This window comes from Lissotriton helveticus, chromosome 11 (genome assembly GCF_964261635.1).
Source record: "Lissotriton helveticus chromosome 11, aLisHel1.1, whole genome shotgun sequence".
Classification (NCBI taxonomy): domain Eukaryota; kingdom Metazoa; phylum Chordata; class Amphibia; order Caudata; family Salamandridae; genus Lissotriton; species Lissotriton helveticus.
The window spans coordinates 931,975,363-931,999,229 of NC_136072.1; the positions used below are offsets into that span (position 1 = coordinate 931,975,363).

General features: G+C 44.8%; 1 protein-coding gene across 2 annotated transcripts in view; it reads right to left on the reverse strand.

Annotated features, from left to right (window-relative positions):
- PXMP2 (peroxisomal membrane protein 2) overlaps positions 1–23,867 on the reverse strand; it is a 94,406-nt gene that overhangs the window by 41,315 nt on the left and 29,224 nt on the right. For both annotated transcript variants that reach the window (XM_078667253.1, XM_078667254.1), the window contains exons 3-4: positions 17,285–17,398; positions 25–187 (exon numbers count right to left, since the gene is read on the reverse strand). In XM_078667253.1, the coding sequence (XP_078523379.1) occupies positions 25–187; positions 17,285–17,398 (277 nt within the window). The remainder of the gene's footprint in view (positions 1–24; positions 188–17,284; positions 17,399–23,867) is intronic.

Here is a 23,867-nt window from a genome sequence, read left to right on the forward strand (position 1 = left end):
CAGAATCGCAGTGTTTTGACTCACCTCAAGAAAGTTCATAACAACGAAGAAGAGAAGAAGGAAAGCAGGAGCAAAGATCAAACGGTCCAACATGAGCCTCTGGAGGACAGCAAAAGGTACGGTGGGAGGGATAAGATGTTCCATGTACAGGTAGAAGTAATGGCTCAGAGGCCCTGTTAAGAAAAACCTAAGAAACAAATCAGCAAAAAGGTGACAGCTTTATTACAGCACTTTTTATACAGAGAATGCAGGATGCTCTATTCATTTTAGCTCAAAAAGAAAAACTCATGTGCAGCAGGAAACTACAACTTCTTTATGGAGTTGCATTCAGTGTTAAAATATAGTTTACAAGTTGTGATGGATGCAGGACTACTACAGTGTGAACTGCTTGATGGATCTGAAATGTAAGACAGAGGAGAGGGCTCTGATGTAGACTAGCCAGAGGTTGGCTCAGGTAAAGGATGAGCAGATAGAGGCTCTGTAACATGCTAATCAGCAGGGAGACGAGCTGGGACATTTGATGGCCCAAGAGAAGGACTATGACATATTAATATAAGAAGGAGGTGCTTGTCAAGAATAATAATAAGGGGGAGTGGTTCTGGAACAGTATGAGACTAACTACATTAACAGAAGGAATGGTTACTAAGCATGATAGACATAACAAAGGTATCGGTCATGGAATGGACAGCTGGAAGGGCTATTAACACTATAGACATAAGAAGCCCTCCATCATGGGACAGACTGAGGGAACAGTTCTGAAATAGGAAATGAAAAAGGGTTTCTGGTGTGTAGTGGACAGAAAGGCGGCCTCTGCCACAGACATCACAAAGAATCACTGACATATGAGGCTGTGTTGACTGATCTATGAAGGTGTTCATTGACAACAATAAACACTAGGAGTGCTCCTGAGAAGGGAGGGGCATATGGTGGTCAATAAACAAGAATCGCCAGCTGGAGAATACAGATGAAAAAGTCCTTGATAACTAGTAGCCATACGCAACACATTCCAATTAGTACCTGCAGAAGGATAGAGCTGTAAGGGTGTTGCCAGTCTCCTACAAGGGGTGCTGCCATGGGTTCTGATGGATCAAAATGTCTATAGAGCCAAATCCATTCATTACCTTGATTCAGCCTGTTTGTCCACCTCTGCTTCAGTTCACTCTAATCTGCTTCTCTTGCTTTCAAAAACACCTTGCATGGAAAGTGGGGCTAAGGTTATGTATGTGGGGATATATTATATATATATATATATATATATATATATATATATATATATATATATATATATATATATATATATATATATATTCACTGAAAAAACCATAGGTTTCACACCAGTTATAGTTAGCTGAACATTTTACTCATACAAAACCGTTCTAGTTAGTTGGACTCACTATAACTCGCGCACCCGCAATCCACTGCTGATGATGTCACATATTACATCATTCATGACATGGTCAGTGACATCACTGATGACATCTCAAATGACATCACTGAGGACATCACTGATGACGTCTCAAATGACATCACTGATGACATCTCAAATGACATCATCCAGTGTCTGTGTGTTTCTGTAAAGTTTAAATGTGTTTTACATATTGAAGAATGAGTGGATGTATAAGTGGATGAAGGATTTAGAAGGTGCGTGACTGACTGAGTGAGTGATTATATGTGTCTTACTGAATGCATGGGTTAGTGAGTAAATTGTCTGAATGTGTGCATCATTATGTCTGTTGTTGTGTAAGCTGCTGCATGTGTTGATCAGTAGCTATATGAGTGGCTATATGGGTTATTGATTGGTTGCCCAAGTATTTGTATGTGAGGCTGAACGTGTGTGTTGGTGGCTGGGAGTTGTGTGACTCTGTGTATAGATGTGTGAGCAGTTGATTCACTTGGTGTATGGGTTCAAGAGTGCATGAGGTTGACTGTGTGCATGGGTGTGTTGGTGTGTGAATGGATATCTCAGTGCTACATATCCAAGTAAGTACATATGTAAAACACGGTGCATGTGAGAGTTGGCATATATAAATGACTATACATGAGAGCCTGGGATTGCGTAAGTGGCTGTATGGATCAATGTGTACTTGTATCAGTGATTGTAAAACAGAGTAAGTATGTGTTTGTATATGTTTGTATATTTGAGGTATTGTCTGTATAACTGTATAGATGAGGAAATGGGAGTGTGATTGATTCTTTGCATGACTGACTAGGTGTGTGAGTAACTCCATGGATGAGTGGCAGTGTGTGAGTGTCTGTATAGGTGTATGAGTGCATATGATAGTGTTGTATTGATGAGTGTCTGTATGTATGAGTGATTGTATGGGTGAATGAGTGGATGTGTGTGTAGACCTAGGAATCAGTGAGTGCGTATGTAGTTACTGGTATGTCAATAATTTCAGGAATGGTAGTTTGTATTTAACACTGGGTGTATCAAAGGTTAGATTAGAGTGTGAGGAGGTGCATCGTATTATCACATGGATGATGTCATCAGTGATGTCATTTGAGATGTCATCAGTGATGTCATTTGAGATGTCATCAGTGATGTCATCAGTGATGTCACTGACCATGTCATAAATGATGTGACATCATCAGCAGTGGATTGCGGGCGCGCGAGTTATAGTGAGTCCAACTAACTATAACGTGGGAATTTCAATGGTTTTGTATGAGTAAAATGTTCAGCTAACTATAACTGGTGTGAAACCTATGTTTTTTTCAGGGAATTTCAAAGGTTTTTTTAAATGCTAATTCCTAACTATAACGAGTGTCAAACCTATGTTTTTTTCAGTGAATTTCAAAGGTTTTTTAAATGCTAATTCCTAACTATAACGAGCGTCAAACCTATGGTTTTTTCAGTGAATTTCAAAGGTTTTTTAAATGCTAATTCCTAACTATAACGAGTGTCAAACCTATGGTTTTTTAAGTGAATTACTACGTTTTTTTTAAACAGAGGTATTTACAACCTTAATTTACCATATGTGGATTGGACAGAGAGGATTGAGATGTCACCAATTGATACCATTGGTAAAATCCTTTATACATCTACAACACCCTGACCTCATAATTGTGCACTGTGGTGGCAATGACCTGGGCACTTTGACTGGGATAGGTCTGGAAATGCTTTTAAAGGACACCTTTGGGCAATTGATGTCACTTTTTCCAGAAACTGCCTTGGTATTTTCTAATATATGCCAAAGGCAAAAATGGAACTGGTCCAACCAATTTTGTCCGCAGATTGAGAAAGCAAGGAAACATGTGAATAAATCTGTTTCTGCTTTCCTCAGAGACTATGGTATGGGTTCCATATACCACAACAACTTGCGTTACAACATGCAAGGCATCTATAGGAGAGATGGTGTACATTTTACAGATGAGGGGAATAGAGTATTCCTCTTGAATTTTAGACTCTGCATCGGTACCTACTTGTAGGTACAAAAAACACCCACATAACACAACAGCTCTTTTCAGAGCTACCCTACCTCTAAGCACTCTAAATACTTTTTTTACTCTAATTTTTTACACTGTTTTTCCCCGTGGTGCGCTCAGGGTACGCGTACCGGGAAGCGTACATGGGAACGCACCCAGCGCTTACCCCGCGAAAAATTTTAAAAAATCGGTTTTTGCACCACAGGGTCCTTCTAGGCCCCCTCAGAAAACCTAGGGGGTGTCTACACTGCCCCCTTATAATCATTTCCCCCTTTTTTTCACCTCGATTCTACCGAGACACAAGATGGCGGACTCTCCGGACTGTTTGGAATGTTGACAGACACCCGAGAGCCAATCAGCTTTCCGCTAGCGCACTTCCGTGTCGCGCCGGGTGTTTTTGAAGTTAATTTTCGTAAAAACCACTGGAGCAATTTTCACCAAATATAGAAAAGGCGGCATAGTCTCCCGGCTCCGCTGACCTCCGTCCTACGCTCGCTTATCCTGTCGAATATCCTGATCTCCTGCCCCGGATTCGTGTGGGTGAACTAGTCGGCACCCCGATGGTGTGACCACGGAATTTTTCTGATGTTCTGGGGTGCAGTAACATCGAAATTGTTTTGAGGCCTAACCCAGACTGGAAGCCGGGGACTCGATTGCTGGTCTACCCGGGTCCAAAGTGAATAACAACGGACTGAGGAGAGTGGTTGGGTCCGGTCCTTGGAACTTTTGAAAATTTCTCTGGACTACTTTGCAACCATCTGCTGCCTGGTGCTGTACCTGAGGTGAGGTGACGGGTGGCGCGCGGTGCTGCGTCGCGGGGGGCCCCGGCCCGGAGGCCCGGCACTAGCACCGCAGGTGGGGGTCCCGCCGTGCGTTGCTGCGTGCTGCTGGCCCGTCCCTCACGGCTTGTTTCTGCTCCGGCATATCCTGCCCCGGAGAAGGCGCCTCTCCGTGGGGATCGTTATGTCTGCGGACGTATGGAACTTGGCGGAACGGACCCAATGTGGCCCTTCCTTGCGGATGATAATGGCGGAACTTGCGGCGCTTCACGCGACGGTGAGGGCCCAGGTCAATCATTTACTGTCGGCAGCAGATGGGATCATAGGACCGGGAGCAAGCCCTGACTTGAATTTTGAGACCTGGCAGCCGACCTGCCTCCTGTTGGGCGCCCTAGTGGCGCGTTTGGACCCGGTGCTGGAAGCTGTGCCTGCCCCCGAAGAAATGGAACTCATCGTGTGTGCTGTGATTGGTGACTCTCTTACGTTCTCGGAAACATCGGTCCTACAGTTATCGGAACATTTCATTGCTTCCCTCATCCTGGACACCCTCACTGTTGGCCCACACTATAATCTGTATCGGAACGAGTCGCACCCCCTCCCCAATCGGTCTCCCAACATGGCGGATGTAACGATGCTTGGCTTCGGAGACGGGGAGGGACATCGTTTGTGCAAGCCGTGTGCGTTGGGATCTGCTATTCTTCTCCCGTTTGCTGGCCCAAGCTCCGGCTGCTTCTGTGTGACTTTTGACTTCCTGGGGATGGGGCTTTACTTATCCGAGGGACTCGGCAACTTTGATAGACGGGGCCAAGGCTGAGACTGTGGGTTGAATTGTTTACGATGGATCTATTGGTAACGGGACTGCTTCATTAGCAGACGGATTCCGGGGCGGGGGGTTTGTGGTTTCCTCCGGGGCATTTTGGTATGGTGGACAACTTTATTCGTGCTGGCTTAGGGGGGCCCCCTTTGTTAGGGCGGGGGGGAGAGTCCGGGAGCGCATAGACTATCGCCCTCCTCCACTTCCCCGTTGGGTGGGGTTTCCTTTCTTTCTCCTTTTTCTCTGTTTCTTCTATATTTCGGGTTTGGTTCTCGGGCGACAGGCACACTGCTGGGGGGGGGGGCCGTAGTCATCTGCAGGGGTGCAGGGTGGGTGGTTGGGGGAGGGGATTTTTCGTTTTTATTTTTGTTTCTATGGCCTTTTTTCTCTTCTCTTATCTTTCTTTGTCTTTTTCTTTTTCTGGGTCAGTGCAGTGGGTTTCCTTTGGTATCAATCACTGCTTTTTCATCTGTGCCTCAATTTTCGTTTTGTTCTCTGGGTCTTAGGGCAGGTGACTAGCAGGCGCGAATTGACCGTAATATTCCCTCACATCCTGAACCGCCTGTTCCAGCGCCATTGATTTGACCGATTACTGTTTACACGTTTACTATTCTGCCTGCCGTTTTTCGCTGCTGGGCAATTGTTTGGCACCTGATCATTCCATCCTATACTATAAAATGAAAACCTTTTACATCCTGTTTTTCTAATTGTGCTGTTCAGTGACCAAGAGTACGCTAGCATGGTGATTCTGCTCCCCGAGGTGCTGCATGTGATTAAAAATTGCTCTCTGTTAATCTAACTGCTTAGCGGCCAGCCCCGGGGGTTGTAGGCCCATACTTGTATTTGGTTGAAATGTCAATAAAGGTTTTTAAAAAAAATATATATATATAGAAAAGGCACTTCTGCATACCAGTCCCTACAATTTTGCCAAGTTTGGTGTAATTCCGTTCAGCCGTTCGGGCTGTAGCCGCGTCTAATTGTCCTATGGCAATTAACATGGGGAAAACACGTATTGGGACCCCCCTTTTTTCTCGGCCCCCTCATGACGAATCCCCCCGAAACTTCCAGGGAAGGAGCGGAGCAGGGCTGGCCTAAATTTTGGAAAATTACACCCAAATTCCTCAACCGGCGCCAAAGTTATTCCCAATAGAATGTTGCGGATTTCCTATGGTAGCTAGGTCCTAACTACAACTACCTACTGGCGACCACCAGTATGTAATATATATACATATACATAGATACATAGATAATGCTGGACTGAAAGGTTGCTGGGGTTTCAAGTGGGGAGCTGAAGGGGCACTGGACTGTCGACATGCCTCACCTTCCTTCGTGCTCCCAGCCTCCGTCTGTACTCTGACACTCCGCTATTTCTCCAAAGCGGCATCTCCATTCCCGTGATGCCGATGACTGTGGCATTATGGGTTTTGTGGTCCCTACACGCAAGGACTACATTGGGAGGGCTGAACATTACCAGGAGGCGGAGCAAACTGTGACCACCTACTTAGAGGCAGTTCTAAACATTTCGCAGCAGAAGGAGCGGTTGGAGAGGGGCGCTGATGAAGGAGGAAACTCCGAAATGCATTCGCCTACGGCTTGCCGAAAATAAAGTGCTTCTTCAATTCCCTACGGGTCACTGCCTTTTCTTTTGAGGAGGATTTGTTTGTGTTTAATTTGCGTCGAGCCAGAACGCAATTGTGGTGTACCCACCCCCGCACAAAGAGGTATGGACGCCCTGGCATAGCTCTCTGGAGCATCCTGTTTTCGTTGTGGAAGCAACATCGTCTATGACCCACCTCGACGCCTGGCGAAATAAAGCGGTGGAGGAGGTATGCCTACCTCCCTCTTGGGTAGCCGGATTCCGCGCTGACCCCCGTTTGATAATGCTGGACTGAAAGGTTGCTGGGGTTTCAAGTGGGGAGCTGAAGGGGCACTGGACTGTCGACATGCCTCACCTTCCTTCGTGCTCCCAGCCTGCGTCTGTACTCTGACACTCCGCTATTTCTCCAAAGCGGCATCTCCATTCCCGTGATGCCGATGACTGTGGCATTATGGGTTTTGTGGTCCCTACACGCAAGGACTACATTGGGAGGGCTGAACATTACCAGGAGGCGGAGCAAACTGTGACCACCTACTTAGAGGCAGTTCTAAACATTTCGCAGCAGAAGGAGCGGTTGGAGAGGGGCGCTGATGAAGGAGGAAACTCCGAAATGCATTCGCCTACGGCTTGCCGAAAATAAAGTGCTTCTTCAATTCCCTACGGGTCACTGCCTTTTCTTTTGAGGAGGATTTGTTTGTGTTTAATTTGCGTCGAGCCAGAACGCAATTGTGGTGTACCCACCCCCGCACAAAGAGGTATGGACGCCCTGGCATAGCTCTCTGGAGCATCCTGTTTTCGTTGTGGAAGCAACATCGTCTATGACCCACCTCGACGCCTGGCGAAATAAAGCGGTGGAGGAGGTATGCCTACCTCCCTCTTGGGTAGCCGGATTCCGCGCTGACCCCCGTTTGATAATGCTGGACTGAAAGGTTGCTGGGGTTTCAAGTGGGGAGCTGAAGGGGCACTGGACTGTCGACATGCCTCACCTTCCTTCGTGCTCCCAGCCTGCGTCTGTACTCTGACACTCCGCTATTTCTCCAAAGCGGCATCTCCATTCCCGTGATGCCGATGACTGTGGCATTATGGGTTTTGTGGTCCCTACACGCAAGGACTACATTGGGAGGGCTGAACATTACCAGGAGGCGGAGCAAACTGTGACCACCTACTTAGAGGCAGTTCTAAACATTTCGCAGCAGAAGGAGCGGTTGGAGAGGGGCGCTGATGAAGGAGGAAACTCCGAAATGCATTCGCCTACGGCTTGCCGAAAATAAAGTGCTTCTTCAATTCCCTACGGGTCACTGCCTTTTCTTTTGAGGAGGATTTGTTTGTGTTTAATTTGCGTCGAGCCAGAACGCAATTGTGGTGTACCCACCCCCGCACAAAGAGGTATGGACGCCCTGGCATAGCTCTCTGGAGCATCCTGTTTTCGTTGTGGAAGCAACATCGTCTATGACCCACCTCGACGCCTGGCGAAATAAAGCGGTGGAGGAGGTATGCCTACCTCCCTCTTGGGTAGCCGGATTCCGCGCTGACCCCCGTTTGATAATGCTGGACTGAAAGGTTGCTGGGGTTTCAAGTGGGGAGCTGAAGGGGCACTGGACTGTCGACATGCCTCACCTTCCTTCGTGCTCCCAGCCTGCGTCTGTACTCTGACACTCCGCTATTTCTCCAAAGCGGCATCTCCATTCCCGTGATGCCGATGACTGTGGCATTATGGGTTTTGTGGTCCCTACACGCAAGGACTACATTGGGAGGGCTGAACATTACCAGGAGGCGGAGCAAACTGTGACCACCTACTTAGAGGCAGTTCTAAACATTTCGCAGCAGAAGGAGCGGTTGGAGAGGGGCGCTGATGAAGGAGGAAACTCCGAAATGCATTCGCCTACGGCTTGCCGAAAATAAAGTGCTTCTTCAATTCCCTACGGGTCACTGCCTTTTCTTTTGAGGAGGATTTGTTTGTGTTTAATTTGCGTCGAGCCAGAACGCAATTGTGGTGTACCCACCCCCGCACAAAGAGGTATGGACGCCCTGGCATAGCTCTCTGGAGCATCCTGTTTTCGTTGTGGAAGCAACATCCTCTATGACCCACCTCGACGCCTGGCGAAATAAAGCGGTGGAGGAGGTATGCCTACCTCCCTCTTGGGTAGCCGGATTCCGCGCTGACCCCCGTTTGATAATGCTGGACTGAAAGGTTGCTGGGGTTTCAAGTGGGGAGCTGAAGGGGCACTGGACTGTCGACATGCCTCACCTTCCTTCGTGCTCCCAGCCTGCGTCTGTACTCTGACACTCCGCTATTTCTCCAAAGCGGCATCTCCATTCCCGTGATGCCGATGACTGTGGCATTATGGGTTTTGTGGTCCCTACACGCAAGGACTACATTGGGAGGGCTGAACATTACCAGGAGGCGGAGCAAACTGTGACCACCTACTTAGAGGCAGTTCTAAACATTTCGCAGCAGAAGGAGCGGTTGGAGAGGGGCGCTGATGAAGGAGGAAACTCCGAAATGCATTCGCCTACGGCTTGCCGAAAATAAAGTGCTTCTTCAATTCCCTACGGGTCACTGCCTTTTCTTTTGAGGAGGATTTGTTTGTGTTTAATTTGCGTCGAGCCAGAACGCAATTGTGGTGTACCCACCCCCGCACAAAGAGGTATGGACGCCCTGGCATAGCTCTCTGGAGCATCCTGTTTTCGTTGTGGAAGCAACATCGTCTATGACCCACCTCGACGCCTGGCGAAATAAAGCGGTGGAGGAGGTATGCCTACCTCCCTCTTGGGTAGCCGGATTCCGCGCTGACCCCCGTTTGATAATGCTGGACTGAAAGGTTGCTGGGGTTTCAAGTGGGGAGCTGAAGGGGCACTGGACTGTCGACATGCCTCACCTTCCTTCGTGCTCCCAGCCTGCGTCTGTACTCTGACACTCCGCTATTTCTCCAAAGCGGCATCTCCATTCCCGTGATGCCGATGACTGTGGCATTATGGGTTTTGTGGTCCCTACACGCAAGGACTACATTGGGAGGGCTGAACATTACCAGGAGGCGGAGCAAACTGTGACCACCTACTTAGAGGCAGTTCTAAACATTTCGCAGCAGAAGGAGCGGTTGGAGAGGGGCGCTGATGAAGGAGGAAACTCCGAAATGCATTCGCCTACGGCTTGCCGAAAATAAAGTGCTTCTTCAATTCCCTACGGGTCACTGCCTTTTCTTTTGAGGAGGATTTGTTTGTGTTTAATTTGCGTCGAGCCAGAACGCAATTGTGGTGTACCCACCCCCGCACAAAGAGGTATGGACGCCCTGGCATAGCTCTCTGGAGCATCCTGTTTTCGTTGTGGAAGCAACATCGTCTATGACCCACCTCGACGCCTGGCGAAATAAAGCGGTGGAGGAGGTATGCCTACCTCCCTCTTGGGTAGCCGGATTCCGCGCTGACCCCCGTTTAATAATGCTGGACTGAAAGGTTGCTGGGGTTTCAAGTGGGGAGCTGAAGGGGCACTGGACTGTCGACATGCCTCACCTTCCTTCGTGCTCCCAGCCTGCGTCTGTACTCTGACACTCCGCTATTTCTCCAAAGCGGCATCTCCATTCCCGTGATGCCGATGACTGTGGCATTATGGGTTTTGTGGTCCCTACACGCAAGGACTACATTGGGAGGGCTGAACATTACCAGGAGGCGGAGCAAACTGTGACCACCTACTTAGAGGCAGTTCTAAACATTTCGCAGCAGAAGGAGCGGTTGGAGAGGGGCGCTGATGAAGGAGGAAACTCCGAAATGCATTCGCCTACGGCTTGCCGAAAATAAAGTGCTTCTTCAATTCCCTACGGGTCACTGCCTTTTCTTTTGAGGAGGATTTGTTTATATATATATATATATATATATATATATATATATATATATACACACACACACACATAAATACATATACACACACACATATATGTACACACACACACAAATAAAAATATATGTACACACACACACACACACACACACACACATACACACACATACACACACATATGCATATGTGATCAAGGGCCTGTTAGACTAAAACGCGTAAGGCTGAATTTCATTTTAATGTCTTCGAGAGTGTTCGTTGGCTTTCTGCACCTTCATTAAAAGAAGAATAACTCTCCACCTGTGTGGCTCTGACTGTAGGGGCAACCTTTGTTTGTGGATGTAATACGGCTGGCCCAGCCATGGAAATTGCCCGCTGCCGAAGTGCGGATCCGTTGACAACACAAGTGTCTCATTGAAGACTGGTGGATTTCAAATGAAGGCTAAGGTAATGGCAGACAACCGGCTGACACACAAGTGCCGACCCGCGGGGGAAATTGAATGGCCTGAATTGGGAGCAATACGGAGACCCAGAGTGGTAATACTTATGCAGGACTCTACCACAATACTCAGAGGCCCAATATGGGCGTGAGATTTGTATACATTAAAAGAGGACTGTGAATTTGTTGGTTTGACCCCTGGCTGTTCCTGTGATCAAGGACGTTAGCCCGAAACACCTTGCATGGAAAGTGGGGCTAAGATTATGTATGTGGGGAGATATATATATATATATATATACACACACACACATAAATAAATATACACACACACAAATATATATATACACACACACGAATAAAAATATATGTACACACACACACACATGTATATGTGTATGTGATCAAGGGCCTGTTAGCCCGAAACGGGTAAGGCTGAATTTTATTTTAACAGCTTCGAGAGTTTTCGTTGCCTTTCTGCACCTTCATTAAAAGAAGAGTAGCTCTCCACCTGTGTATATATATATATATACACACACACACACACACTGTCAGGTGGGTGTTTGCATTGTTTATAAATGCCACTTCCAATCCCGTCGGCTCTGTTGGGGACACTGTGATCTTCAAAAATTTGAAACAACAATAGGGAAATTAGTCAGATAATGATAGAATAGCCTGCAGTGTCCCCATAGTGATTTAAATCTCATGGTATTTGTCACACATTGATAGAGCGAAGGGCATCTGCACAGGGGTTTAAATCTCACACCTTTGTCATTCTTTCAAATGCACTCAGTGTGGTGGTAGTACATGGGAATCCATGTCCCCAGATAGGACAGTAAAGGTTTGAGGATTGATTCCTACTACTGATAGAATCTTTCATGTGCAGACAGAATACCTTCTGCTTGTCACCACTCTTTCGCTTGTCACTTTGAATGTATACGCTTTGTTTTAGTTTCATCATGCTGCTCAAATCAATGTTGAGCTTTCCATAGAACATGCCATCATTTAAGGTGTTGCATCTTTCTTGGTCACTTCCATTCTCATTTAATTCGCCACAATTTTAGCCTTGTGCGGTTGTTAGATCAGAGCTGTTTCCAGACTTAAGTCTACTTCTGTTGACTGCTGCCTTAGCCCCAGCTATAGATTTTAGATCCTGATTGGGGAACCTCTGGTTCTAGTCTAGGCACTCGAATATCAATTTCTCTTTTGCGGCAGAGTCTATATCTGTAGTGACTGGCTTTCCACTGTGAAAAGTATGTTGTTACTGGATGCCAGTAAGTGATCACTGTTCATCCTGGCTCAATCCTGGTGATTAGTATACTGATGCATCACATGTTGATATTTTCTGTGCTGTGACTTTAAACGACCAATCATATAAGCTGCTTAAATAATTCATTGTATATGTGCTGGTGCCTAACTGCAGCAGCAAATCCAATGCAAAATATTTTTGAGCTTGTATTTCTCCACCGGGGAGTAGAAATCAATTCTTCATACAAACCTTTGCTGCTACTAGTTATAGTTTAATCCAGCGTGGTTGTTCATTCACTCACTCTTCCCTCTGCCTTTTATGTTACTGCCAGTTCTGTTGACCTCTGTGCCTGGTACTTCTGCTTCAAAATCTAGTATTTGTACAAATGTTGTTGGGTTGTCTTGGTCGCTTTCTTTCCTCTTGCTCTCCCCTCTATACCCATTCATTCCTCTCTAGCATATTACTATAAGTTGTATTATGCCTGTGCAGAACTCTGCATAGCAATCATCACCAAAAATTACCCAGAAGTCCTTTCTGGCAAGCGCTTGCATATATTTGTATTTGAAAAGCGGCAGACGGTCAGCTTCTTTGCAAGGTCTACAGTTCCCAAAAAGCAGCTGCAAGGAATCCTGAATCCTAGCAACCACTAAGTATTGCGTTCTATAGTAAAACACTGAACATTCTTGGGGCAGGCTCTTGGAGATGCAGCCATCCCTGCTTGGCTTTGTACAGCACAATCATACGATTGTGCTGTAGACATGGTTCTTTTTCAATTTGCTGATGAGCCGTAACTACCAAAAGTTATTAGTTCACAGTTCAGCAAGTAGCAAAAACACATGGTTAGTGCACTAAATATAGCTAACGTTTCACTGCTCTCATGCTGTGCCTTCTGGCTTAAGCTTTTTCAGTAAATAATGGTTTGCCTACACAGCGCATCCGCGGTGCTGCAAGACATATTGTTTACAATTCAATGGACTTGCACCCGCCCACAACATACCATTAGCGTTTTTTCGTTGTCACTCTCATTTGCAATCTTTCGATTGCTTAGTTCTCGTAGGCTTCTCTTTCTTTCTTGAATAGAATTTATTGATGTTCAATTAATTATCATCATTACATTTCAGCACACATTCAGATTAACCCTTGCATGCTGGTGACGGAACCATTCCGTCACGAGCCACGGTGGTGCTGTGCTGGTGACGGAATGGTTCTGTCACGGCCCGGCCGCCGCGCCTGCGCGGCGCTAATTTCGCGCTGATTTTGCGCCTGCGCTGAGCTTTCTATTAGGCGGGCGGGGCCATGACGGAACCATTCCGTCACAAGCACAGCGCCACCCCTGCTCGTGACGGAGTGGTTCCGTCACGAGCATGGCGGCGCCGCTCGGCCCCCCTCCCCCCTAGCGCCGCGGCGGAATTACCTCCGCGGCCAAGGGGTTAACAGTGTAATATCAACCAAATCGGAGCATGACAATAGGTGCATTCATTTACCCAACTCACAATATGATAAAACTACATGATAATAAAAAATTAATAGAGCCAACATTTTCTATGCCCACAACAACATCCACTGTCGGCCCTTCATCTATATCAATATCCCTCAGGAGTCCATAGGGGGCAAAGTGCTCTATGATATTTTTAAAAAAGTGCATCGTGCTCCATTGTTCCAACGAACCAAACCAGTATCTTTACCATTGACCTAGCTTAGGTCATTTTCGTTGCACCACCCGAGTCCTCTTTGTCATTACCATTAATCCATGTTGGTTTATCATACTTAACCCAACAGGGCCCAAAAAGTGCTACGTACAAATAAAAAGGGCTTTGTGCTCCATTGTGTGTTCAAATTTGCTCCGGTTACATTTAAAATCATTAATGAACATTTTGGATTGCAGGTGCTTTTTTCATAAACCTTAAATAACCCCCTGTTAACTGTCTAGATTCACCTTTTAAGCAGTTTAATACAGCTGCCCTACAAGTCTTCACATTTAGGGTCTATAATATTGGACGGAACAACAGGCACCTCAGAGTTGTTAAACCTTTACATATGCATATACATCTTTCGATTGCTTAGTTCCCGTAGGCTTCCCTTCCTTTCTTATGTTAGTTCCTCCCTAGAAGATGGGCCAAGTACGTGTTTTTACTCATCTTTTGGTAACACACTATTCCTGGAGTTGCAATGTACTTTACTGCTTTTAAAGCAGGCATACTGCTTCTTATTAATGTTCCTTTCACACTATCTGCTGTCTCTACCGATGCTTTAGTTACTTACACCCACACCTGCATTACTCAGCTCCACTCTACTCGACACCACTCTACTTTACGCCACTCCAGTCTATGTCACTCCACTCAATGTTACGCCACTCCACTCCACAGAACTCTACTCCACTCCACTCCACAGCACTCCATTTCACATAATACCACTCTGCTCTACGCCACTCCGCTCTACACAACTCCATACCAGTCTGCACAATGTCACTCACAACCACTCCACTCTAGGCCCATAGGCTTCCCTTCCTTTCAGGTTTTAGCTTGGAGCATGGACCAGGTACATGCTTTCTTCCTGGTCTTTTTGCAGCACACTTAAAAAAAAAATACAAGCATTTTGGTACTATTCCTGAACATGCAATGTGCTTTCTAGCTTTTAACAAAGGTATATGCCTTCTTATTTATGTTGATTTCACCCCATCTGCTGTCTCTATCGACGCTTTAGTTAATTACACCCACAACTGTACCACTCTATGCCACACTATTCCACTCTACATTCAAGCTGCTCTATGCCACCCAACTCTACCCCACTCTACTCTATGCCACTCCACACCACTTTATGCCACTCCACTCTATGTCACCCCAATATATCCCACCCAGTTCCACACAATGCCACTCTACGCTTTTCTACTCCACCATGCCACTCTAAACCACTCCACTCTATGCCATTCTGCTCCACGCCATTCTGCTCCACGCCATTCTGCTCCACGCCATTCTGCTCCACGCCATCCTGCTCCACGCCATCCTGCTCCACGCCATTCTGCTCCACGCCATTCTGCTCCACGCCACTCCACGCCACTCCACGCCACGCCACGCCACTCCACTCCACTCCACGCCACGACAACCCAACACGCCACGCCACTCCACTCCACTCCACTCTACGCCACGCCACTCCACGCCACTCCACGCCACTCCACGCCACTCCACGCCACTCCACGCCACTCCACGCCACGCCACTCCATACAATGCTACTCAACTTCACTCTACTCAATGCCACTCCATTCTACTCTATGACACTCCATTCAACTATACACCACTCCACTCTATGCCACTCTACTCTTCTTTACATCATTCTCCTTCATGCCTCTCTCCTCCACCTCACTAACTTTCAGCCACGCTGCTGTTAAATTTGGCTGAAAGACATTGCAAAACCAATAACTCTGACATAGGCTTTGCCAATGCTTGTTGTAGTTTTGCTTCAGCCTCTTCCAGCCTTGCCATTTGCAGTTTCCAGCTGCTTTTTTCCTCACTGATTCCAGCAAGTACCACGGTGTCTGCTCCTTGTGCTCTCTCTTTATCGGTCTTTCTCTTTGCCGTCTCCACCCCTGTGCTTTTGTTACTTTCCTCTTTTCTTAGGCCTCTGTAGTCTTTAGGTTTAGAGAGACCCTGGCATTTGGTTCACTTTTTCTTCCTGTTCACTCTGCCTTGTTTACTTTTATACTTTGCTGTAGTCCCTCTGTATGCAGATTGTTTGCTTTCTGCTTAAGAGTCAACTACAGCTGTTTACCTTGCTTTAACTCTTTAAAAGACCTTAGCCATGCCTCGTTGTCTCTAGTCCTCTTTTTCTGTCTGCACATTTTGTCCTAGGTCTACTTCGGTCCTCTGCAGTAGTTTGTTCCTTGCGTCGCTGCAGATTATTTCCGAATCTGACACACGTTGCCACGTGGCTTGCCCCATACACCAGCTTGGCCTGTCTCCAGCACCTCCCTATTGATGTTCATGAGCACTTGTCCCGTGTTCTGTAGGCTTGTTTACTTTGTCCTTTATTTCTTCTTTTTTCCCTGTCTTTGTATTCCTCTTGGGTTATTAGTATTTGGTAAGTGTTGTATTGTTTACTCATATAGGTTTGTATTTATTTCTCTAGAGACTGATGCCTTGATTATTAGCCAATCTATGCCCCTTTCGCTTCCTGGTCATTCATGCGGTTCAGTGTATGCAAGTGTTTTCACTGCTTTTATCACAGATAATATCCATTGTTAAGTTCCTGTTAAAGCCCAATAGGGTGGTCTCATAGCTATATTCCCGTGCCCAAAGCATGGTGCAAATGCCCCTTTAAAGGACTTTCAGTAGGAGTATCTACTGCAAAGCCCGGCTCAGAGACATTGAGCTTTCTTGGTTCCACAGGTCTGTTTGGCCCAGTGTACACCCATACTGGGAAACCTAGAGGGACCCACTGCCAAAGATATATGCTTGTGTCAGGTTGGCTTAAAAGTGCGAAAGCCTTTTTTTACGTGTGTTAAACCAGTTTGGGAATTCTCAAACACTGGTTTATATTCGTAACATGATTTGGACACAGAAAGATTTTTACATCACTCCTAAAGTGTGCCTTTAGGGCAGTTAGTATTCAGAAACTCTTCTCCATCACCATCTCACCCCGGAAAAGGTCAGAAATGTAGTTGTGACAAGGACAAGCTTAAAACCCTGTCCAAGGTGTGAAGGGGATTTAAACACTTCAAACACGGGGGGGGGGGAGGTGGGCAATGAAGGGTCTTAGCAACAGTGATTTTTCCCCGTGGAGAAAATGCCACTGCACTTGGCGTTACCAATTTCTCAGTTTAATTTCAGCCTATTTTGGTAATTGCATGGAGTAAGATAACACCTATGGGCAAAGACTGGGTTAACACATGCTAGTAGTCAGGTGTCATATTGAGGAGTGTTTACACATTACACAATCTAAGTCAGTTCTGAGTGTTTTCTGACTATTTGTCGCTCAGGAAGATACTTAAACAAATCAGTTAAGTCAGACTCCAGAAATGGAAACAAAAAACACTGAGTTATGGGTTTATACCATTGATGATGCCTTTTGTAGTCAAAAGCCATTGAATGGTGTAAGTGAATCAGTTTACTGATGAGGGTGGGAAAACTCATGAAAGTGATGGACACGGGGACCACTCACCCGTAAGCAGCATATCGAAGAGGTCCACTCAACTCAAGGCTCTGAGAAGAAGAGTATTTTCGTCTTTTTTCGATAACCTGAGACAAAAGATTTCCGAGAGCAGAGAGGATCCCACTGTAATGGGGAAAAAGAAGGGTTGAAATAAAAGTCACCTACAGTACTTAATTTATACTAAACCATCATTCTAAATTCAGAACGACAAATCCTAAGAGTATCTGGAGTTCTTAAATGACACTGATGTTATCAGTATTGAACAAAGAAGCATTAACTTTTCACCGGTGTCTGGTGGGAAGCAGAGAGCACTTTGATGTATCTGCAAGTCCACATTTGGACCCCTAGAAAACTGCCAACTAATTCACTAAGTAAAATGTTTACCTAACATCTTGCACTTTTCTAAGTACTGCTGAGTCCACCTCTACTCTCGAAACTCAGCTGCTGTCCTAATCACTTGTTGAATGTATGCTTTGCCTTTCGCTCTGCACCTCATTCTGTTATACATTCATTATTGTTCATTTCGGATTACAAATCCATAAACATTCAATAAAACATAGCAGAATAACCCTGTTTGAAAAAAAATATTATAAAAAGATGCACGTTCTGTTCACTATCGAAGAATCAACGGTTGCAACTTGCTCATATTTTCAGTACAGATGTAATACATTTTACAGCATTCTATCTGTTCAAACAGGACAATAGCATTTACTACTACAAACTATTCTAAAAGGGGCATCAGCTCCAAAGGGGAAGTCACAATAATTTTCAACTCATTAACTTATCAATATCTTGATTAGAACATGGGGGGGCCTATCCTATAAAATCATGGCACAACCCACCATCTCATAGACCTATATCCTAGACCTCAGGCAGTCGCACAATTGTTTCTTCTGACCGTTTGCAAATTATCCAAGCTGCCTGTAGAAATGTAGCAATACTAACCACAATCACTTCACTTGTATCCAACTTAAGAATCCTCAGAGCTATATCAGCGGTCCTAAGACCAATGAGATTGCACAATTGAATGATGCATTTCTTGCGTGGTACTCGACAGGCAGCATAAGACATTCAGGGAATTCTTAAATGGCCTACTGTTTTTAAGAGTTCCCTCACTGACTCCCTATAAGGGCCTAGTTCAGGGGTCGACAGAGCCGATGCCAAACGACTAAAGCTCTTGACTTTATAATAGAGGAAATAAGGTAAAAACCCATGTCCTGCAGCAAGGGGAGTGTGGGTGTGTCTGTGGGAGATTAGTAAGGTGTCTAAGAAACCTGTTCTCTATCACACACAGCTAGCAAATTCTGCATGGCCCCAAAGCTCTGCCCCATAGAGAGCAGTGCCTTTTGGTTTTACTTTATATATTTCTAGTGCTGGCATTAGATGGTTAGATTTTAATTTATTTGTCGATATTTAAATAATCTGACCAGAATGCAATTTCAATTTTTCTGTGCTGCAAGACAAGAAGAATTAAGACAGCTGAAAAATCTGGGTTGACATCCAAATCGCAGTAAAACATAGAAACAATAAGACATTCTGAAATATAATTGCCTCACAAATGGGATAAGAAAATCAACCCAAGCAACCCCAGTATCATCATCTGAGTGGGAAAAGCACATCCTCAGACTTTACAAATATAATTCCCATAACCAAGTTTCCCCAGGGTTGTGTTCCATCCAGAAGGGCCAATTTGATCAGGTCTTGCCAAACATCTCGGCCACACAGATCTCCGCTTTCATAAAATCTGCTAGATCATCTGCAGCGATGTGCCCGGACAATATTCCAATTAAAGTCCTACAAACAAATACCGATGGCTGTAGTCAATTTCTAGCCCCACTCTTCCAACAATGTTTTGAGACTAGGAAAATACACAAATCTTGGCGGGGAAGCATAGAGGTACCTTTCCTAAAAAAAGGCTCAAGATCGAACCCATCCAACTAAAGACAAATAGCACTCCTTGATACCACCGGAAAGATCTTCGCAGCAGGGGTTTTGGAGCATCTAAAATACAGGGCATTCTGGAATAATGCGATTCCTATGACACAGGCTGGCTTTCGCCCAAAACACTCAACGTCGGATAACATCGCCATTCTTCAGACTCTCCTTGATAAATATGTTATGTTAAATTCACAAATACTATACTGTTCTTTTAGCAAATTTTCAACCGCTTTTGATAGCGTGGACAGACAGACATTATGGAAACAGCTAGAGTGTTTAGGGGTTCCCACTGGTCTTCTTACAGTAATTATCTTCCTGCACACGGAAACATGGTGTAGGGTTCGAATAGAGGGAGAAAAGGGCTTAACCAATCCAATCCCTATGATGAATGGCTTGAAACTCGGATGCCTATTAGCACCCATATTATTTTCCATTTACATAAGTGATCTACCTGGGCGCTTTTCCCAAATTAAGAACTCCCCACCAAAATTAGCACATCATGTTATCCATTGCTTAATGTACGCCAATGATATTGTAATATTTGATTGTACCCCAATTGGCTTGCAAAGAAATCTTTAAATGAACTAAACCAATACGCTAAAGAAAATTTCTTGGTCCCTAACATATCTAAAACCAAAATCTTACCTTTTAGTGGAAGAAGGAAATCTTTACCTTTCACATTGTTATTGGGACATATCCCAATTGAGATAGTGAAAGAATATGTCTACTGGGAAGTATCTTTTCACATAATTTACAAGACGCTTCTCATCTCCAACATCTAGAGCGAAAAGCAGACTCCCATGTCGGGGCACTACAGAGATTTTACCATTCAAAAGGCAATAGATATTTGAAACCCTTTCTGGAGGTTTACAGCATGAAAATCCCCACGATTTTATCTTACGCCATGGAATATACAAAAATTAAAACATGGCAATCGATAAAAGTAAAGGAAGGGATCATCATTTGGAATCTGTTAAAAGTATCCCAATCAGTCGCCGCACAAGCTTTACCACCTTGAGCTCTCTCTAACTAGCACATTTGCTTGAGTCGTCACCAAGATCATAAGGTGGGCCTTTAATCTCTTTCATGCTGTTCCTGGCACATTGAGATATTGGAGACTTTTAGAGAAGAAGCGTCTCGGTATACATTCAATGAAAACCTTTTAAAAGCCCTTGAGGCGTCACAATGCACTGTTGCACTTTTGCAGGCTTTGTCTCCAGTGCATCTTAAGCTCTTTTTAAAACTTATGTCGCCGAGAATAAGCTATGAAATGGATAAAGTATATTGTATCCAATTAAAGCATTACATTTTTTTTCCGGAAAACATATTGTATAAAACCCCCGAACACTATCTACAGTTTCAGTTAGAGCGCAGAGTTAGGCACTGTGTCCTTCTTCTGCTATTAGGTATCCTCCCTTCAAAAGCATATTCCACCAGATGGGAGGCCCCAATTCATTCTTTAGGCAAATGTGACTGGAGCAACGGCGGATCACAAGATCTCTATCACATATTACTAATTTGTATAAATCCAATATTGGTAGAGGCTCGGCGTCGATTAAAAAAGCCCATCCGTTTAAGACACAATGTTATTTTAGCTCAAGATCTAGTCAAGGTTTGTACTTCTCGCCCCCAAAGAATTTGTTTGCTACAACTTGTTTAAGTTTTTAAAGAGTTTCTTAAAGCTATTTAAAAAAAAGAAAAAAGTGCACAACTCTAATAGTTTTAACTATTGTATGTTGTTTGTGCGGACCACAAACTATTTCAACCTGTTTTTTCTTACATATATATTATTTTAAATATAATCTAACATCTTCTTTTTATGTAATTGTATTTGTTGACCTCAGCAGAGGTCTGAATCAAATAAAATTATTGATTGATTAATTTATTTGTCATTTTCAGCATCACTCCAGTCTTCTGCTTCAGCTTGAGAGCAGGTTTATTAATCTCGGACTTCCAACTAAAATTATGAGTACGCCTCATTCCAAGATATACAAAACCCTTGACCAATTCAAGCGCTGTGTTAGAAACCTCCGGTCCCAGGATGCTTGATTCCGATCCAGGTAAGACATGGCTTGGCAGTTCGGGCTGGACTGTTCCCATGAGTCACAGGGTCAGACTGATTTGCATATGGCCATATCTGTACTGGGGTGGTGGAGTGAGCTAAAGAATGGTGAAGGATTAAACCCAGATCAGTTGACTGGGGTGAGTGTTTGATTTGCTCAATCGCTCCGTCAATCATCCCCTTTGGTATCCCACACCACAGCAGCATGACCAGAAATGAAAAAAATTAAATTCAGCCCTTTGTCTATTTTAAGTGTTTGGATGTACATCATGAGAGTTCCCCATATGAGGTCAATGCTTGAAAATGTATTTTCATCATGAGAAAATAAAGTATATTTATTGTCTGTCTCTAGGATGGTGTTCCCTTCACATAGCCAAAAGTGTCAGGTCCTTCCCCCAGCATACGTGGGCTCTTAAAATATCAATCATTAGAGGGTCTTCCTCACTCATTATGTACATGGACATAGTAGCGCAAAAATTGGTCTTGCATGGGCCCTCAATATTTTCTCTGGCGTTAGGGATAAGGGTATTATCCCTCTGGGACCTATCCACAAGGTCCTCAAATTTCTGTCTTAGGTCCTCCACCTCATCTGCCCTAGCCCATGATAGCATGTGAGCCTCCAGGACCTCAGTTTGGAGTTGCAATATGGCATCCTCATTGGTATGGACTCTGTTCCCCAGCGCCCCAATCATTTCAGTTATATCTGATATCACTTCATGGATCTTGGTCTTCAAGGATTGAACAAGTTCTGCCAGTGTTTTTAAGATTGGTTTATTGCATGTCTGTCAAGCTTATAATTAAGTTGTAGTCTGTAAGTGATTGGTGGTCTACACCCCTCATTGTGGACATTTTGTCAGAACCATCTCGGCTAAGGTTTTGTATTTTGTCACTATCCTTGGCTATCCAGCAGAACGTAGGTCACGCTGCTGATCTCTTTCCAGGAGTTTCATGGGGCTCCTCAGTAGCATTTATTGAATGGATCCGTCACTCTTTGAGTAGCCATGTGGGCTATCACGGGTCAACAGCACTTCTGCCTTCATGTTCAAATAGTATTTGGCATTCCTTCCAAGTCTTTCTCAGATGGCATAAACTTGAGGCTGTCTATTTCAGGCTTGGAATCGCTTTTAGAAATGGGCTGAGTAGGGTGCAAGCATGGCATAAGCATTCCGATCCCCTTTACAGTACTGACGTAACTGCATGTTAGCAATTCATAGACCTCATTTGTGGGTATGAGGAAACTGCATTCTCGAGCTGGTGTAGTTGTAAATTCCTCCAGCCCATCGCTCACTTTGCTACATATACTAGAGCACACCAGCTTTTCTACTCACTCAACATCAATTACCAGTGTGTGGGCATCCTGAAAGGTTCCCTGCGGAAGCTCACTACATGAGTACTCAGTGTCTCTGGAAGCAAATCCGGGACATCGTTATAAGTGAGGCCGCTGCTCATGTTTCCAAGCTCCCAAAATTGTCGTCTTGTCTCGTACTTCATGCGATGCCTCATCTCAGACTCCATTCTTCCTCCTACTGGGGCCTCTAACAGTACATGCTGCTCTAGGAGGTGTATGGAGTTGACCGCTATTGTTGAAAGCGGGGAATGTATTTTTCATTTCTGCCATTTCGGTGGTGTGATACCGGAGCTTCTCGCAGCTGTGTGTACACCGCATTGATTTGGCCACACACCCGCAGACTATTTTTTCTAGGTTCAAGCAAATGGTAACACATCACTGTTCTCCCTTTAATCACTGTTCCAAAAAAAATGTCTGGACCAGTGAGAAACATTAAGCACCTACTGCCATCAGTTTATAGTTTGGAAAGACATCAATGTGATATTGTTTCAACTTCTCTCACTTATTTTTAGTGCGCTTTTAATTGTGGACTTAATATTCTGATCACTTACAGTTAATTTGATTTTTTTTTCTTCTTCCTAGGCCATAAGTGTGGGGAGGGCGACCTGCAGTCACCGTTAAAGTCATACATCATGATTATGGGTAATTAGTTGCAATGGATGTGGTCCTTCACAAGTAATAACGTCACAACTGTTGGTCTACTGGCAACCAAGCACCCTGTTGTAGCACTTGACTCTCAGGGTAGCGAGGAAGAGCAGTCCAAGGCTTACTCGGGGGGTGCTGGTGTAGACTATTACCTCTATTCGCAGACATGCAGAAAAGGCCCAATAAATCATTGTCCAATCTGTGTTTCTACTTATAAAATGGAAAAGTAGTTTATTACTCACACATAACCCCATGCTACGGAGTAATTTACAAGTATGCACACAATGATAGGTGGACATTCCTTGGGTGACACCCTCTTAACAGTTCACAACACTGGCAAATCTTGAACCCTCAAACCATAGTACCCCCCAACATAAACGAGACGCAATGTAAGGAGTAGTAGTTATGAAATGGCAGGCCTATTGGCTTTAATAGGGTATCACCACATTAGGAAGAGCACAAATAGGCCCATATATACTCACTGCGTCAACATTAAACTCACTACGGATGGTAACATCTTACAATGACAGTCGTTCGGGATTGTAATGACTCACTGTTCGCCTTATGATTATCAATAAGCATTCCAATTGAAGAATAAA